The sequence below is a fragment of the Gopherus evgoodei genome, chromosome 8 (genome assembly GCF_007399415.2).
Source record: "Gopherus evgoodei ecotype Sinaloan lineage chromosome 8, rGopEvg1_v1.p, whole genome shotgun sequence".
NCBI lineage: Eukaryota > Metazoa > Chordata > Testudines > Testudinidae > Gopherus > Gopherus evgoodei.
The window spans coordinates 95,511,389-95,530,638 of NC_044329.1; the positions used below are offsets into that span (position 1 = coordinate 95,511,389).

Here is a 19,250-nt window from a genome sequence, read left to right on the forward strand (position 1 = left end):
AGCAGAAGGCTGAAACAGAAAGTTTGCCCAACCACAAAAAGAGAACATAGACTTAGCAGAGCTCAAACAAAAGGCAGTTTTTAAAGAGTATTGATTGGACCTCAGCTATAGGGAGGTTTCCCTTATATTAAGATTCTCAATTTCTATTCTTTGGATTAGGTAGCCCATTTATACCTTTTGAGGACTCTTCAGCTCACCTGTTTTGTTTCTGACTGGAAACAGGGGAACCCCCCTACTACATAAATATGTCTGCAGCCACCTTTCCCATGCTTCGTGAACCTTACTGAATTCACATATTGCACAATTGTCATATTTAGCTCCACAGATCAGTAGAAGGCTCAATAACCTGCAGAGCCAATTCCAGCAAAACATTTGCAGACAAGTAGCCACAGAGCCAATTAATTATTTAAACAGATCCTATACAGGAAATGTATATGTTTTCTTCAATACAATATCCAATGTGTGCATATACAGACATATGTACTAGTTTGTTAACATACAGTGCCTAAATCTCATTAAATAGTCAGGTGCAGCACACTAGTTCACTTCTTCCACTGATGAGCCCCAGCATGATATAGGTGCGAAGAAACCTTTTTATGACCAGGACTGCTTCTCCCAACACGTTCATTCTGTAATGTCCATTTTTTGCAACATCACAACTGGTTACTTCGGAAGAAAACACTGTGTCCCCAACGCTGGACTGTGTCATCACTGAGTGAAACAAGGAGGTAGAGAGCTTACAAAGAACTACTGTAAGGAAGAGTCCACTTTCTCTGATCCACATGCTGGATCTTGGGTTCAGTTCTGCTTTCCTCTATACAAGGAAATCTTAGAGAAAACAACAGGTGTTCCTCACGCAGGGGCAGAGAGTAATACCCTAGTCTTGAATTGCTGTTAAAGTCTGAGGGCAGACTCTTGCCTTTCATCATCAGTGACAGGAATGAGTAAGTGACAAATGAAGTTGGGATTTTGATAAGATATTGCATTTTGTGAAGCATGACAGCAACTGTTGGAGAAATTTGAACCTTGTACCCCATACTTTTAGGTTAAAAAGTATACCATAAGCAATTGGGGCAGACAGACATACAAGAACATATATACACACAAACTGGAGTTTCACACAGAGGGAGATCACACTCACATCTGTGTAATTCTACCAATATGTCGAAGAAACAAAGGCCTAAAGGAAATTTAACAGCAGATATAACTGAACTATCAAAGTAATACCTTCTAAATAGCTGACACAAGGTCATGAACCTAGATCAAATATGTCCCAGCAATAACCACTTCACCTAATTCTACCTCAGGAAGAAAACTCTGAAGGATAATATGTGAGGGTACACAAGGAAAGGGTTTTCCAGCCTACAATTATGCTTTGCCAATGTTTCTGTGGAAGGCTGGCAGCCATTAGAATTTAGTCACATCTTCCAGATGAAAGGAGGAAGGTTTAATTCAAAGAACATAAAAGTTATAAAAATAAGACATCAACTCTTTAAATCTCAGAATGAAACAGACTGACTAGTCTTTTATAATTGCCAAGGGGCAAGTTCATGGCTTTTCCAGTCTACCCACTCCAATGCAGCCAATTTTTGACATTTATTACAGTAAATGATATTTCTTGAATTCCTTATGAGCAACCTGGAGTATCTTATGAACAACTGATGATAAATTGTATTTCTTTAAGCTGCATCTCTGCTTCTTCTAACACTCAAGATTTCTCATGCCAAGACAGCTCAGATATTTCACATGGATTTTAATATTCTGCAATTTACTAGTAAGCTTCCCAGTTACTTTGTGTATTTTACTCTTATCCTTCCCTAAACTTGTATTTCTATGGGAAAACAGTACATGTACCAGTGAATACTTAGCAAGAGGTAACAATTGCCACATTTTTAATTAGTAATACAAGAAGACAGGACATCATTAACACAGCCTTGGATAAGTATGCATGTGTTCTAGAGAAGGATAGGAAAAAAGACAAAGATTTAAATTCTAGCCTCTGGCTCAGAGAAATCTCATGCAAGGAAACTATATACAAATCATATTGTAGTTACTGCAGCAATTTTTTAAATATACTTTGTTTCTGAACAAAAGGAATAAACATGGAACACAGCAAAATTACATGTACATGCATATCTAATATTAAATTAGGATTTACGTCTATGAAAATATCAAGAGATATTTTAGGAGCTTGGCAACTTCAGAGAATGTCTCCTTGTAGCTAAGCAAAACAAATTTATATTGCAATTCTTTTTTTGCTGCACGGACAGCAAACTTGAATGAGTGCTATGAAAATTACTCAGATTCTTAACCTTTGTAGTTTAACAGTTCTTGTACACATTGGAGTGTAGCAACCTTCCATAATGAACATGTCCATCCTATCCAAAACAAGGCTTAATCTTCCAAGACTCAGCCATTGAACATACAAGTTGAGATACTAGTCTCCTGGTGTCCAAAAAAATTAATACAAGTGGGCTGTTTTCGCAAGGGTACAGATTCCAGAGGTATGATATTCTTAATAATTCTAACAATTGTTAATTACTTACTGACAACAGACACAGCCACAATACATAGAGCTATAAGCCAGATACTGTAAAACATACACTTTCTGGAATACTATCAGTACCCAAGGGCCTGTTTCATTTAACAGAAAACGCCTCATTCAACAGATACCAAAGATTGTATATTTTAAACTATCAAAGGGATAGCCGTGTTAGTCTGGATCTGCAAAAGCAGCAAAGAGTCCTGTGGCACCTTATAGACTAACAGACGTATTGGAGCATGAGCTTTCGTGGGTGAATACCCACTTCGTCGGATGCATGTCATCCGACGAAGTGGGTATTCACCCACTAAAGCTCATGCTCCAAAACGTCTGTTAGTCTATAAGGTGCCACAGGATTCTTTGCTGCTATTTTAAACTAGAAGATTATGGTCTCCTGTAGTGCCAATGGCAGTTGCTCATATTATTACTTTTACACAGGATGAGCTAAAATATAGCACATTCTTTGTATCTTTACTGCATTCTCAGACTATTGCTTGTCAAACTTTTCTGTTTTGTATACAAAAATCTAACAAATCAAATTTAAGTTCTGAACACTTGCACATTTATTAAGCAAAAACAGTGGAACCTCAGTCTAAGAATAGGGAGAGGCAGCTTGTTTAGAGTAATTCAGAGAATGGTAAAAAGTTTTGAACAGATTTAAAAATCTCAAGTCTTACTTTTATGCACCTTAAAGTTGAATTTTTTCATTACACTTCGTAGCCTGAAATTTAAAAGTGACACATACCATTGCTTGATGGGTAGATTGTAAGTAACTTCTTGCCAATGCCTCTGAGCTTCATAGTCTCCATACATAGGCGGTTTTCCTGCACCTATGAAAGCAAGAGATGGCAAAAAGGGCTTACAAATTTAGTTTTTGTTTCTGACACTGCTTTTCATCCAAGAATGCATCTGGAAATTAATATCATACTTGTTCTGGGTACACTGCTATTATTAGTACCTAAAATTGGGACAGAATGAATAATGGATCATGTTTCCTAAAAAAACATACATATGTAACATAGAACAAGTATTGTTACAAAGTATTGCCTTTTGGTGTTACAAATATTTCTGAGATGAGCAGTTATCAACTTATAGAATTTTCAAGAAACAGATACAGTAGCCAGATCGTTTTATAAAGTCATTGGTAATGTTATCAAGTACACCTCTACCCCGATGTAACGCGACCCGATATAACACGAATTTGGATATAATGCAGTAAAGCAGTACTCCGGGGGGGCGGGGCTGCGTGCTCCAGCGGATCAAATCAAGGTTGATATAACGCGGTAAGATTTTTTGGCTCCTGAGGACAGCGTTATATCACGGTAGAGGTGTATAGCACGAAAAGTGTTGCATTTTCACAGAAATAAGAGCATGTAGGATTACTGCATTCTTATACATTTGTTGTGTGTGAATATGCCTACTACTTTTTCTGAAATAAAACAGTAAATGAGTTGCCCTTCTCCTTTGTACAAATTGCCCTTCCCCTCTAGTTCTTAACAGAGAGTTAACATTGTAAGCAGTTTACTTATTTCTAATGTATGATGTAATATCATTCTATTAAAATGGCCCCACATATGGATTGGATTGAGAGGAAGAATTCATTTTTACAAAGCTTTCTGAATTATCAGACTGTCTATGCTCCATTTTTGTTTACCAGAATCTTTTTTTCCCACATCTTTCAATTGAGTTATTGTTATGTAGTAGTACTGAGTGATGACCAATGTCGAAGGAAGCTTCTTACACACATACACCATTTACAAGGCTCTCGGGAAGTTAGTTCAGTATGCCATGAAAAATCTTTATCAATGCAGTCTTCATAGGTTTGTTCGCAAACAAGTTCCTCAAAGTGGTCTAACTGTCGTAGCCCCACATTATGCAGCCACTGTATAAATACTATTCACTGCCTTTATCTTGTGATTACCTATTGAGAACAGAAACTAGGCAGACAATTTCTTCCACTGAGATATTGACTCTAACCTCATGGAGATTGAAGAGGTTCTTTTAGATATAGGAAATCCATCTATAATTCTCTCACATGATCTATGTTTGTGGGATTCACACAAGCACAGATATATGTGATTTGTTTATGGTCACACAAAGAGAATACATTAGTTCTGTAAGAGACGTTCAGATGAAAGGATCCCAAACAGGTCAAGTCATCTGGGAGTAAAAGCCTCATCAATGCCCACCCTGGAATGATAAATCTATTGGACAGAAAGAATCTGTCACTAAATTTACTAAATATAAGGAATGGTATTAACCCGATTTTTCTAACCATCTCAAGATTTTAGTGGATGTACAGGAATTTTATGACCATTTCCGTCCGAAAGAGGTGAAGAAAGAGAATTAGATCATTTTAGAACTGGCAAACTATTTCCTAATCCATAGTCTGACCCACTTTCTGTATTCAGCTATCTGGTGAATTAAATAATTTGCTAGCTCAGGAATTGGTACTCACATTTTGTAAATACTAGCATGCTCTAAAGCAAGCCGAGAATAACAAGTCAACTATACCTAAGGGATCTTTATTCAAGAAAGGCAAAAGGAATCCTACCACAGTAATTAATGCACCTTTCTGAAGTTGGCAGCAGATATATAGCCAACTAGGTTTCAGAATGTACGAAAAATATATTGTTGTTCACATGCATTCCAATTTTCTATTCTTATAAGAAATGCACCAGATACTAGATACAGGTACTTTAAATCAACACTTGCTTTGTTCAGTTTTATTGCTGCCTGGAAGTTTGAGATTTCAAGGGCCTAATTCTGCCTTCAGGTACACGCAGTTGGCTTCTACTCACTTATGGCAGCTTTGCAAATGTATCAGAAGACAAAATCTGGTCCTTAGACTCTAAATGTAGTATAAACTACTTTTCCTGATTGTCTAAAACCAACTAGCCTTGACTATGCTGCTCTGGATGGTGACCTTCACTGCCATGCATTAGTTGTTTGTCCTCTCCCAAACATAACCCTAACTCAACAAGGTTAGTGTTGCCTCAAAAAGGCATAACAGGACAAGCAACAAGATAAATAACATAATGTAGCAACACAACACTAGTATAGTTAATGGGAGTGGAAATAACCTCCTTGTGTCTGGTCATTCATGCCACACGATTCTGGACTATCCTGAATCAGCATTAATAGCATAGTCTGTTTCAGAGAACAATAAACAACTACTTTTAATCTCTTGATCAAGTGTGTGATCTCACTGAGCAACAGTGACAAAGCAAAGCAAAGGGACTCCATCATCCTGAAAATTACATTCCTTAAAAACATCTATTTTTTTCCAATGTACTTTATGCATCTGACAGCACTGGTTTATAATCAGGTTTACTGTTTCCCCTGAATAGTCAGTTAAAATAGTCCCATTAAAATCAATGGTAGCTCTCATATGATTCAAGTATAAGTACATGCTTTCCTGGATTTAGACCTCACTCAGTTGCTCCCTTGCTGAAAATCCTTTTGTAAGGATAAATTATGGAACAACAAAATCCTTATGAAAAAATTTAAGGATTTTTTTAAAACTCAGAACATTATTTAAAGGGTACTCTCTCAGAACTTGGATCATTCTGGATTAGTCCATTTAAAAAGAAATCTAATTAACAGTGTCCCTTTAACATGAGTGCATGCAGCACAGCAACATAAAAAGTTAACACAATGGTGGCAATAGAAAAGTTATTACATTTTGTGTATATGTTTAAATATATGAATTCTCAAAGACCTAAGCTAGCTACAAAACAGACAGGTCTCAAATGTACATCTTTAGAAGGTGCTCAAGTCAACCCTCTTTACTAAAAAATTATGAAATTAGACAATCATGCTTGAAAATTTTCAGTTTAACTTCAAGTTATCATTCCAAGTAAATGAAACCAAACAGTTATGCATCAGTTTAATCACAACAAAATATTGGACACTTCTTGTGGCTTTAGTGTGAGACTCTCAGCTACATTAAGAGAAATTAGGGGTTGATCCCAGACTCGCCTTGTGTTTCTTCTGGCGGGCAGGGATTGGAAGTGTGATGCATTTAACCAAAGGAGTAACGAGCAAGTTTTGTACAAATTGACTGACACTTCCAACAGCCAATTTAGAAGAGCCATCAGGAGGTCTTGAAAAAACTATGTTAGTTCTTTTGCAGGCAGCACAAGGTTGGGGGAGGAATGGGAAGAAATGGATCCAATAAACAATACAACTGTGATTTATCTCATAACAAATTCAGGCAAATATGGATGATGGGTGTAAAAATCTAACCCTTCATTCCAGACCACTTGTATAACCTTTCCTTCACTTCTACCAGTATAGCTTTAACTAAATGAACAATTTACTTGTGGTAAGGCTTGAAGAGTGAGATTGACCAACTGTACTATGAGGTTGTAGTGCAGGAGTTCTCAAACTGGGGGTCGGGCTCCCTCAGGGGGTCACAAGAGTATTACATGGGGGGTCGTGACCTGTCAACCTCTACCCCAAACCCTGCTTTGCCTCCAGCCTTTATAATGGTGTCAAATATATAAAAAAGTGTTCTTAATTTATAAGGGAGGGGGTCACACTCAGAGGCTTGCTATGTGAAAGGGGTCACCAATACAAAAAAAAAGTTTGAGAGCCACTGCTGTAGTGCTACTCTGCAACTACTGTATTATCTAAGGTGTAGGAAAGGAAACCTGGCTTTCTTTTATTACTTCCAGCATATTTTAGTGGGGGACATTGTAAAATAGGATTAACAGAAATAGGGGCATTAGAATGGAATAGCTTTTTCAGTATTTTGATTATGGTGGCTGTGATGTTGCTCATTGCTAAATCCAGAGAAAATGGCAGCTCAAGAGTCTCAAGGGCTTGTCCACACTTGCAGTTTACAGCGCTGCAACTTTCTTGCTCAGGGATGTGAACCCCCCCCCCCCAAGCGCAGCAAGTTTCACCGCTGTAAAGCACCAGTGTAGACAGTACACCAGCGCTGGGAGCTGCATCCCTCATAGAGGTGGGTTTTTTTAAGCGCACTGGGAGAGCTCTCTCCCAGCGCTGCACCGCGACCACACAAGGCACGTTAAAGCACTGCCGCGACAGAACCTAGGGAGGCACGGCGGCTATTATAATATGGCCATATACTGCTTCCCATTTATGAAACCTTACAAACAAGTTTTTAACTCTTAACAAAAGCTGTGCAATTCACCTCTATATATATTTTTTGCAGACTGTGAATATACATTACCTGAATAAGAACCAAATGATACCGTCCAGCGTACAATAAGTCCCAGTAAGACAGTAATTGTCATTAAGCTCCATTTTTCCATAGCTGCACTTCAAACCAAGTCAAAGGTACCTGAAAACAAGAAAACAAAGTCTATTGTAGCTCTGCCTATGTTTCTGTTCCTTTACGCATTTGGAATCCCATCATAATTTTGTAACACTGATGATAGTCTCACTGTGCCTCACACTATAAGTGTGATGTTGCAATACTGCTTCTTCCTGCATGCTGCAATTAGACAGTTTATTCCAAGCACTGAAAAGTTTCTAAGCATAAAACCAAACACTGCATAGAAATATCTTCACCCATTTCTGAGCCACAAGCCGACTAGGCTTCTGGCAAAAGAAAAAGAAAGAGTGTAAGATTTCAAACTACTGAGAGGAATCCAGATCTCAAACCAACATTATGTTGTACACACATACACATTATTAGACTCCATCTCCTTAGTATGTTGGGGACTGTATATGTAATACATACAGGTGGAGAGTGGTTTCTTTACGGATGATTATTGTTATTTGAAAAACTTCCTGTTACACTGTTTAAGTTTGAGGAGGGAAAATACTGAGGCTGCTCCTATCCATAAGCAGCTCAATAACTTACTACTGAAAACGTGCAAAATATTCAAGGATTTCTGTACAATTCCTCAAATTCCTTGACCATTAATCAATTAGCAACAGCAAACACAGAACTGATAATGTGACATTTAACCACTTTTTCTACTGCATTATCTTTTGCTTACATGATGACATAGGCTAAAAATGGATGTTTGATTAATGTCACTGCGCCAATACTCAATACAGACGTGATTCGGCAGAATCTTATGCCCAGAAGTAGAGCTTACTGAAATGAGTAGTCCCATTTACATTAACAGGACTACTAACAGCAGCAAACTCTACACAACTGGGTACTAGCTGTTTTCAGGATTAGGCTCCAGTCTCTCACAAAAATATTTTAAAAACAACTGAGACTTTCACTAAAATAAATAAATCCTAAACTACTTGTTAAAACAGGACACCATTTTAAAAAAAATATATATACAAAAAAGTCAGGATTTCAGATACCCATGAAGCCTTAAAGTTACAAATAAACACATTTCAGAAGTCAAAAGGGTTTTTCATTTTTCTAAATTTAAGCAAGAGGCTGCATCCCTTGCCCTTAACTAGGTATTTATACCACAATCCATTCTACCGGAAGAAAACTAACCTGATATCCTACTACGCAAAGAGGATTTGACTACAAAATGCTGAGTTTTAAGCCCATCTACGTATTTGGACAAATATTTAAGATCCCAACAGTTCAAGTATTTGTTTATTTAAAAACACTTCAATTTTAAATGTAAGCAATGTTCCCATTTGTTTGTTCCTTCTCTTCCTACATAGAGTTAAAGGAGAGAAAAATTTTAACAGCTTCTGATGACTTATGTTGAGTATCCTGTTTAATTCCAAAGTTCTGAAATAAATTATAAAGTTTGCTAAACAAGAAATATTTAGTAAAGAGAACATGAAAGAAAAAGTATTATATGTTTTTTTTCTTTTACCCAATTATGAGAATGCATGTCTTTCTGCAATCTCCCTGAGAGCTAAGCTCCACACAGCACAGGAAAACCATGAGAATGAGAAGCCTCTGGCTTTAGTTTGGGTTCTTATATACACTCCACAGCCATCCCATCAGGCCACAGTGTGAAAAGCATTGCCACACCTAAGAGAAACTATTCCTTAAATTCCATGCCTTTCGTTTCAGTCTCGGATTCCTCACCCTTTTTATAGCAGACAAAACAAAGAAATCTTTAATATCTTGGAAGCATAGGATTAAATTCAGTCCTGACATAGGTGGGTGCTACTCCTCTGAACCCAACCTACTTTTGGCCCCATGAGTCTGATACGAACCGGGGCCGAACTAGGCCCTCAGTCTCTAAAGTTTCATTAAAACATGAAGTCCATTTCTATAAACAGGGATTACAAATGTTACCTGCAGAGGGGGGAAAGTGTAACATAGTCACAGCAGCTGAGTTTTATTTTCTTCTTTTACATTGGTTTTAAATTCAAAAAGGAACCAGGGACCACATCTCCCACTTAAGGCACTATACCCATCACAGACCTCTTCCACAGAAGATATGCCGGGAGAAACTTTCTACACTAAAATCTCTATATCCCAGCTAAAGACCATCTTTATATTTCTCACCTTGACATTGATAACAATGAGCTTCTCCTTCCTAATGTGCCCTCGGTTCAGTCTATTCAAAACACCACTGCTAAAGTAATCTTCTCCTCTAACCATGCTGTACAACTGCCTCCATCATGAATCCCTTTTCTGGCTTCCGCTCTTTTATCCCATCAAATTTAAGATACTTGTAAAGTCCTAAATAACCCCATCCTAGCCTATATCTAGACTCTCATTTTCTCCTGCTCCTTTCATCTTCTGCTGCCACTCTTGCCTTCATGGTCCTTCGTACAGTTCCCTACTATTAGAACAATCTTCTTTTTCTTGTCTATCAAGTTCCCTCTTTCTCTCTCCTCCTTAAAACCCAGTTCTTAAAGAATTCCATACTACTTTATCTTCCTTGTTAATAATCGTTCCATATCTTCCTTTACCTAAACTGTTACCCTGTGTTTTGTCTGTGCTAGACTCTAAGCTCCTTGGAGCACAGAACACGTCATACTCTGATAAGGAAAGTGCTGCGTAGATATAGGAGGCAAAATAAATAGTAGTAATAACAATACAAAACACCTATGGTGGGAGCCACAAACAGGGCCGACCCACCACATTTTGGCACCTGAGGCGGGGAGCTCAAATGATGCCCCTATATCCCCTCGCTTGGGCCAAAACTTTTAAAGGTCTCAATTCTGCCTTCTTCCTGTTCTACTCCTCTCATGGTACTGCTGTTACCTACCCCAATAAAGGAGAACTAACAACTTTAAATGCCTTGTTAAAAAATTTTAACTTTCAAACACCAGAACAGCAAAAGTAACTTTTCTTGGCCGCATAGTAAACACTGATTTCAGAGTAGCAGCCGTGTTAGTCTGTATCTGCAAAAAGAACAGGAGTACTTGTGGCACCTTAGAGACTAACAAATTTATTTGAGCATAAGCTTTCGTGGGCTACAGCCCACTTCATCGGACGCGTAGAATGGAACATATAGTGAGGAGATATATATACATACAGAGAATATGAAAAGGTGGGAGTTGCTCAACCAACTCTAAGAGGCAACAACAGTTCATCTTAATTAATTAGCCTCTTAGAGTTGGTTGGGCAACTCCCACCTTTTTATGTTCTCTGTATGTATATATATCTCCTCACTATATGTTTCATTCTATGCGTCCGATGAAGTGGGCTGTAGCCCATGAAATCTTATGCTCTAATAAATTTGTTAGTCGCTAAGGTGCCACAAGTACTCCTGTTCTTTTTATAGTAAACACTGGCATTTTCATCTGTTGAATAATCAAAGTGGTGCTTTCCATACCCTCTTGGTTGCAAAGATTTGAACTGCTTCCTGAAGGTCCACAGTCTGGGCCAGCTCATGCTCTATTGAGATGGTTGGAAGGTCGACCAGCCTCTCTTGTGTCATTGTGGAGTTTAGATGTGTTTTTATTAACTTCAGCTTGGAGAAGCTGAGTTCTCCACTGGCAACTGTTACAGGAAGTGTTAGAAGTATGCGCAGAGCAACAAAAGCCTTTGGAAAGAGGGTGGTCATCTTATTTGTGCACATATATTTCAGAACAGCCTTTGGAGTTGATCCTGCTGAAATGTATCTTGAAAGAGCTTTCAGTTCATCATCTAAATCACTTGCATCAATATCGCGCATGTCATCATGTGTCAATACTGTCTGTAGTGCCCTGCATTGCTAGTGTAGGTCTTCAGGTATAGTGAAGAGTTTTGGAATATCATACAACACCCCAAATACACTGCTGTGTTCCCTGAGCTGCATGAAACGTTTTTCAACTGACTGTATTGCACAATCTAGTACCTGATTAAAGAATTCAACTTTGAATTTTTGTTTGGGGTCTCTTATGGGATTATTCCGTGCCTCATAATCAAAATATCGTCTTCTTCAGTGACTCTTGTATTCTTGAATGGGTGGGAAAATAGCTTCAGTGTGAAGTTCCTCCGCCAACTTCTGTGCACGCTTCAGAATGTTTTGAAATCCCTCATCCGACCGATAAGACTGTAGGTATGAATTTGCTTTGTCCAGTTGTTCCATTGCTCCAGATATATCAAGGTCAACACCCTGGAGTCTCTTGCTTACATTTATTTCAAACAGTATATCAAGCCACAATGCTAAGCCATGCAGAAATTTGAAGTTACATATATTTCCAGTGATTCCATTTCCCTCTGCCACTGTTCTCACATGAACAGTTCCTGTCATAACATTATCCTCCATAATGGCAACTATGGCATCATCTATCTTCCCAATTTGGTGTTTGATAGGCTTTATAGCCTCCACTCGACTTTCCCATCGTATAGCACTCAGTGGTTTCAGTGTCAGAGAGGATGTTCCCAGATGTTGCTTCAAAATTTGCCATTGATGAGTTGATGCAGAGAAAAATACATAGATGCTTCGAATTACATTAAAAAATTCAGCAGCCTCACCAGAAGCTCATGCTGCATCACTGACCACCAAGTTCAATAAATGAGAACTGCATGGGACAAAAAAAAACAAACTTGAGGGTTTAACTCTCGGATCTGTGTCTGCACTCCTCTGTTCTTTCCTCTCATGTTGGCACCATTATCATAGCCCTGACCTCTCATGTCAGCTATCGCAATTCCCATATCTTCCAGCTTTTTAAGAAGCACATTTATCATACCAGCTCCTGTAGTATCATCAATGTCAATAAATTCTAGAAAATGCTCTCTGACAGTCACCACTGCAGAGACATTTTCACTAAATTCTGTTGTTACAAAATACATCATTAAAGTAATTTGTTCCGTATGGCTGATGTCAGGTGTGCAATCCAGAATACCAGAGTAATATCTTGCTAACTTCAGATCTGCCACAATCTTCCTTTTGACTTTTGTTGCCAGTAACTGTATGATCTCATTTTGAATTGTTTTTCCAAGGTAGTGGTGGTGCTCCTGGAGTACAGCATCAAACCCAGCCATCAGCTCCACAATTTTAAGGAAGTTTCCATTGTTTGGCACATACAACTGATCTGAAGTGCCACGCAGTGCTAGGTTTTGGGTAGCAAGCATTCTCACAATGGCAATGAGCATTTTCAGAACATTTTGCCAGTAAAGAGACTCTGATGCAATCTCCTCTTGATGCTGATCATCTATGGTGGCTTTTAACCTTAGTCTCCTCTCAAGCTCTTTCCACCTATGGAATGCTCTCTGGTGATTTGCAGCCTTCTCATGGCATGCCAGATTTCTAGCCAGATTTTTCCAGTCCTTTGTTCCTGTGGAACCCAATGTAGCTGGAACATTCATAGACTCATAGACTCATAGACTCTAGGACTGGAAGGGACCTCGAGAGGTCATCGAGTCCAGTCCCCTGCCCTCATGGCAGGACCAAATACTGTCTAGACCATCCCTGATAGACATTTATCTAACCTACTCTTAAATATCTCCAGCGATGGAGATTCCACAACTTCCCTAGGCAATCTATTCCAATGTTTAACTACCCTGACAGTTAGGAACTTTTTCCTAATGTCCAACCTCCCTTGCTGCAGTTTAAGTCCATTGCTTCTTGTTCTACCATTGGAGGCCAAGGTGAACAAGTTTTCTCCCTCCTCCTGATGACACCCTTTTAGATACCTGAAAACTGCTATCAGGTCCCCTCTCAGTCTTCTCTTTTCCAAACTAAACAAACCCAATTCCTTCAGCCTTCCTTCATAGGTCATGTTCTCAAGACCTTTAATCATTCTTGTTGCTCTTCTCTGGACCCTCTCCAATTTCTCCACATCTTTCTTGAAATGCGGTGCCCAGAACTGGACACAATACTCCAGTTGAGGCCTAACCAGCGCAGAGTAAAGCGGAAGAATGACTTCTCGTGTCTTGTTTACAACACACCTGTTAATGCATCCCAGAATCATGTTTGCTTTTTTTGCAACAGTATCACACTGTTCACTCATATTAAGCTTGTGGTCCACTATGACCCCTAGATCTCTTTCTGCCATACTCCTTCCTAGACAGTCTCTTCCCATTCTGTATGTGTGAAACTGATTGTTCCTTCCTAAGTGGAGCACTTTGCATTTATCTTTATTGAACTTCATCCTGTTTACCTCAGACCATTTCTCCAATTTGTCCAGATCATTTTGAATTTTGACCCTGTCCTCCAGAGCAGTTGCAATCCCTCCCAGTTTGGTATCGTCCGCAAACTTAATAAGCGTACTTTCTATGCCAACATCTAAATCGTTGATGAAGATATTGAACAGAACCGGTCCCAAAACAGACCCCTGCGGAACCCCACTTGTTATACCTTTCCAGCAGGATTGGGAGCCATTAACAACTACTCTCTGAGTACGGTTATCCAGCCAGTTATGCACCCACCTTATAGTAGCCCCATCTAAATTGTACTTTCCTAGCTTATCTATAAGAATATCATGCGAAACCGTATCAAATGCCTTACTAAAGTCTAGGTATATCACATCCACCGCTTCTCCCTTATCCACAAGGCTCGTTATCCTATCAAAGAACGCTATCAGATTAGTTTGACATGATTTGTTCTTTACAAATCCATGCTGGCTATTCCCTATCACCTTACCACCTTCCAAGTGTTTGCAGATGATTTCTTTGATTACCTGCTCCATTATCTTCCCTGGCACAGAAGTTAAACTAACTGGTCTGTAGTTTCCTGGGTTGTTTTTATTTCCCTTTTTATAGATGGGCACTATATTTGCCCCCTTCCAGTCTTCTGGAATCTCCCCCGTCTCCCATGATTTCCCAAAGATAATAGCTAGAGGCTCAGAGACCTCCTCTATTAACTCCTTGAGTATTCTAGGATGCATTTCATCAGGCCCTGGTGACTTGCAGGCATCTAACTTTTCTAAATGATTTTTTACTTGCTCTTTCCTTATTTTCTCTTCTAAACCTACCCTCTTCCCGTAAGCATTCACTATACTAGACATTCCTTCAGACTTCTCAGTGAAGACCAAAACAAAGAAGTCATTAAGCATCTCTGCCATTTCCAAGTCTCCCGTTACTGTTACCCCCTCCTCATTGAGCAGTGGGCCTACCCTGTCCTTAGTCTTCCTCTTGCTTCTAATGTATTGATAAAAAGTCTTCTTGTTTCCCTTTATTCCCATAGCTAGTTTGAGTTCATTTTGTGCCTTTGCTTTTCTAATCTTGCCTCTGCATTCCTGTGTTATTTGCCTATATTCATCCTTCGTGATCTGACCTAGTTTCCATTTTTTATATGAGACTGGAAGAGTTTGAAACAAAAACAGTATGCAGTATTCTGGGTATTTGAATACATAAGCCATGGCCTCTCCACTTTGTCACCATTGGTGATTTCGTGCCACTAATGTGTTGGATGGAAACAGCTATTTTCATTGTCTTTGGGGAATATTAAGTTTTTCACTTGCTGTGGCCCATGCAGTACAAGGAAGCCCCTCAGGCTATTGCTCAGGTGGGTCTATAGTCCTGGAACATCTAGACTTAAGGAACTAAACTCAGCAGCAGCAGCTATTTCTTGTGCCTCCACCACACTCTTCTCTGATCTACACTTTTCTTCAGGAATGTGCATGGTTACATCCATCTGAGATTCAGATATGGACGCTGCAGTAGCTTCCAGGTCACCTGCACTCTGACTAATTGGAAGATCAGGCATCTCCTCACCACTCACATCCTCACTGGGGCTGGGGGCTCACCGTGAACATTTGTGTCTATGTATCTCAGGAGAGCTCCTTCCTACTTAGATAGAAAAGCTTTCTTTGCTTTCTTTCTTTTTCTGAATGCTGCCCCAGAGGGGCGTTTTCTTCTTTCACTCATGACTGCTGTTCTGTGCCAGCTATAGTGGCTCTCAACACTCAGTTGAAGGGGACAAGTAAGCAGGCTGGTAGCAGGGCCTGAGTGAGGGAAGATATCAGCGTCTTAAGGGCCTAACTGGCTCCTACTACTCCAGTTGACTGCCTGTTCTCAAGTGGGTTCAGGGAAACAGGAAGCTCCCTGAGAAGCTGGTGTTAATCAGTCCAGGCTCCTGAGGGAGCTAGAGAGGTACATAAGAGGCTCTGCCTCCTCTCTCTCCCTGCAGCTCCTGCTGCTTTCTGTTATTCCCTCTCACTTTTTCTCCTGCCTGCCTGTTATGTCTCTTGTGCCCTCCTTCCTTTAGCACAGCACTCCACCATCTCTTGCATCTAGAGCAGAGAGAATACATATGCACCAGCAGCAGACACAATTTTCTACACTCTGGGTCCTAGTGGCACACACACGGTCTGGCACCTGAGGTGGCTGCCTCAGTTCACCTCATGGTAAGGCCAGCCCTGGCCACAAATATACTCAGGCACCTAAGTCACATTTTTAGGCAACACTGCAATCCACAAAACTCCCACTCAGCTTCTGTCTAACCCTGTAAGTAGCTAAACTCACCCAGCACCTAAGTTTTTGCAATAAAAGTTCCCTAGGCAACTACATTCCTGCCTCTGAACACATGCACCACTGATTCGCTCTAGGTGCCTGGACACCAATCTCTCAAATAAGTGACCCACATATCAGCGGGAAGATATATGTTCCTCTGCCTATACTGTGTGTCTGGCCCAACCCAGTAGGTGTGCTAAGATGTGGCCTAACTTCACAAAATGACTGGAGGGAGAGGAGAAAGGAGGACCTCACTTATTACCTTAACCACTGACCTAAAGATTCTCACCTGGAATGTGGGAGACTCCTGGTTTAAGTCCCCCCTCTGCTTGATGAGAAGATAGGATTTGAACAAGAATCTGCTACCTCATTGGGTGCAGGTGCATAATGCTGTTGTGACTCAGAAAAAAAAATCCTTTCTGATTACTGGTTCAGGATGAGTGCTTAAGAAAAGGTACTAGTCCTGAAAGTAATTGCACTGCTCCATCACAATGTTTCTGTTTTGTCAAGCCATGAAACTTTAGATTTCAGCTTGTTGTCATTCATATTTTTGTTGTTACTGAATGTTAAGTAAAACTTTTAACTTCATTAGACTGTTGAAGCTCCTGTGAAATATAGAAAAGGAAATATTTAAAATGTCAGCAGCAGCTCCAAAGTCTCTAAACCCTTGACCAGAGAGGAAATTGCAGCTGAGGTGCAATAATTAGCATTTTTTAACATTTTGTGAAACCAATCACATTCAACACCACCAAAAAAACTGAACATACATTATAAAAGAGGTGACACCCAAGTTATCAAATCTAGTCATTCTGATTATCATTTTCCTTATCCTGACACTCATTTCAATACCAGCATGATTTTATAGATCCATGTTTTATACTCTCTGCAGTCAGGCTATGATTACAAGGTCTCATGGTATGGTGTTAGTTCTAGATCTCAGTTCTTGACATAGCAGCCACTAAAATCACATTACAATGGAGCAGAGGGGTCAAAAGGCAAAATGGAATCACAATGATGTTTTTTCAGTGCTGATACCTCTCAAACCACCATAGCTGAAAAAATTAAGCAACATTGCCAAATCAGAGTTGTATTTTGCTAGTGATTAATTATTAATTTATCTCTGTGTAATCTTATGAAATACTGGTCATTTATAAATGGACCAAGCAAAAACCCAGGCCAAGACAGCAAACCTCTGGGACCTATCCCAAGAAAACCTATTGGCTTGGACACTTGTAAACAGAAATGGATGAGTTTTGTTCAACTCCAGTTATAATTTTGTATGAGGCATTTCCAGTCTTTTCTCATTGTGACGCCTTAAATAAAGGTATGATGAAAAAGGAGAGGAAGAAGCCGCTGATGTGCTTGAACAAAGATGGCAGTTTCAGACAAATATTTTTTAATAAAGAAGGCAAAGGAAGAAAAAGCCTCAGAGAAGATCCCTAGACTAATGGCCTCTAACTAGTGTGCCCCCCATATGTTTGTGTGTGATGTCATCAGGCACATAATGAGCACTCTGATGAAATCCAAGTGCTGCTCAGCAGGGTAAGAGGAAAAGGCTACCAATATGTATTTGTCAATCAGTTGATTTCGCCGCTGATGGAAAGATGTCCTACCTACTCGGTATGCAGAGGACCCCGTCTCCACCACAAACCAGGACAGACCCACATAGGGTGACCACTTGTCCCGATTTTATAGGGACAGTCCCGATTTGGAGGTTTTTTTCTTATATAGGCTCCTATTACCCCCCACCCCGTCCCGATTTTTCACACCCTAGACCCACACCCACTTCTCAGCACCGTTGGGCTCAAAGAGGAGTCCCCCAACGGCAACCCACCCTCCCCCTGACTGTCGGGGCGGAGGGGGGAGGCCACACACTCCCCCTCCCAAGGGAAGACGGCAGAAGTAGAGAGGCCAGGGCGGCATGGCCCCCTCCCCTTCAGGGCTCTACGCGGGGGGGCGTGTGGCCCAGCTGACAGGATCATGCCCCTCCAGCCAGCCCTTCGTCCCCGTCACCCTGCGGAGGGCCCCTCCTCCCCTGCCCGCCTCACAGCAACGGGCCCCACGCGCGCCCCCTTCACGTACGGCAGCTAGGGCACCCTCCAAACCCCCCGTTAACCTCCCGCCGCGGCTCCGGAGGTCCCGCCCCCTGGTGACACCCGTGGAGCATGGACCGCCTCACGCGCCCCGACTGGGAGCCCAGGAAGCGCCCCGCGCGGATTTCCCGCCCCCACGAGGCACCAGGAAGCGCTGCTTCCCGCTCCCTCAGCAACGGAGCGCGCTCCCGCCTCTCCCCTTCTCTCCTGCGCGAGCCCGCGGATCCCACTGGACAGACGGACTCACTGGGACGCGCCCGTCCCCCGCCGGTTCCGCGCTCGAGTCGAGCTGTTTCCGGGTCTGGCCGACGGGCAGGCGCTGGCAGCGTCACGGGGGCGCGCGCGCGCAGTAGGCCGGTGAACGCGGGCGCGAGGACGTAGGGCTGAGGGCAGGGAGGGGGGTAGGGAGAGTGAATGGGGACAAGCCACGGGGGGCAGTGGGAGCGGGGCGGAATGGGGGCCAGGGGAGTGGGCACATGACTGCCAAGCAGAGCCCCCACCAACCCTAAACACTACTAGGCCCACTGCGTCAGGCAGTACAGGTGGGTCTCCTGTGGCCTCCTCTAAACCAGGTGAGGAGGCTCCACCCTGGTGCAGCCCATTAGATGACCTAGGCGGTCACCTAGGGCACTAGCATTTTGGGGGGCAGCATTTCGGGTCCTTCGGCAACGACCACGGTGGCCAGATCTTCCGCCGCCCCGGTCGTTGTCAACATTTAGGCGGAGGGAGGGCCACCTGCAGCAAGTGGGAGAGGGGCACGCAGGGGAACCGCTCCCAGCCCCGGCTCACCTCTGCTCCCCTCCTTTTCGAGCACGCCATGGCTGCTCCACTTCTCCCGCCTCCCCGGCTGGTAGCACCAACTCTAGGCCAG

The 19,250-nt window shown here is 41.5% G+C and overlaps 1 protein-coding gene across 4 annotated transcripts in view; it reads right to left on the minus strand.

Annotated features, from left to right (window-relative positions):
* ALG6 (ALG6 alpha-1,3-glucosyltransferase) overlaps nt 1-18,709 on the minus strand; it is a 44,779-nt gene extending 26,070 nt beyond the window's left edge. For 3 of the 4 annotated variants that reach the window (XR_004001574.1, XM_030572290.1, XM_030572292.1), the window contains exons 1-3: nt 18,627-18,709; nt 7,743-7,853; nt 3,288-3,372 (exon numbers count right to left, since the gene is read on the minus strand). Coding sequence is in view for 3 of the 4 variants with exons in the window: in XM_030572290.1 (XP_030428150.1) it covers nt 3,288-3,372; nt 7,743-7,824 (167 nt within the window). In the remaining variant the exon portion in view is untranslated. Of the gene's footprint in view, nt 1-3,287; nt 3,373-7,742; nt 7,854-16,575; nt 16,750-18,626 lie in introns of those variants that run through there. The other variant, XM_030572291.1, reaches the window with a different exon arrangement.
* Between the last annotated feature and the right edge of the window lie 541 nt (nt 18,710-19,250).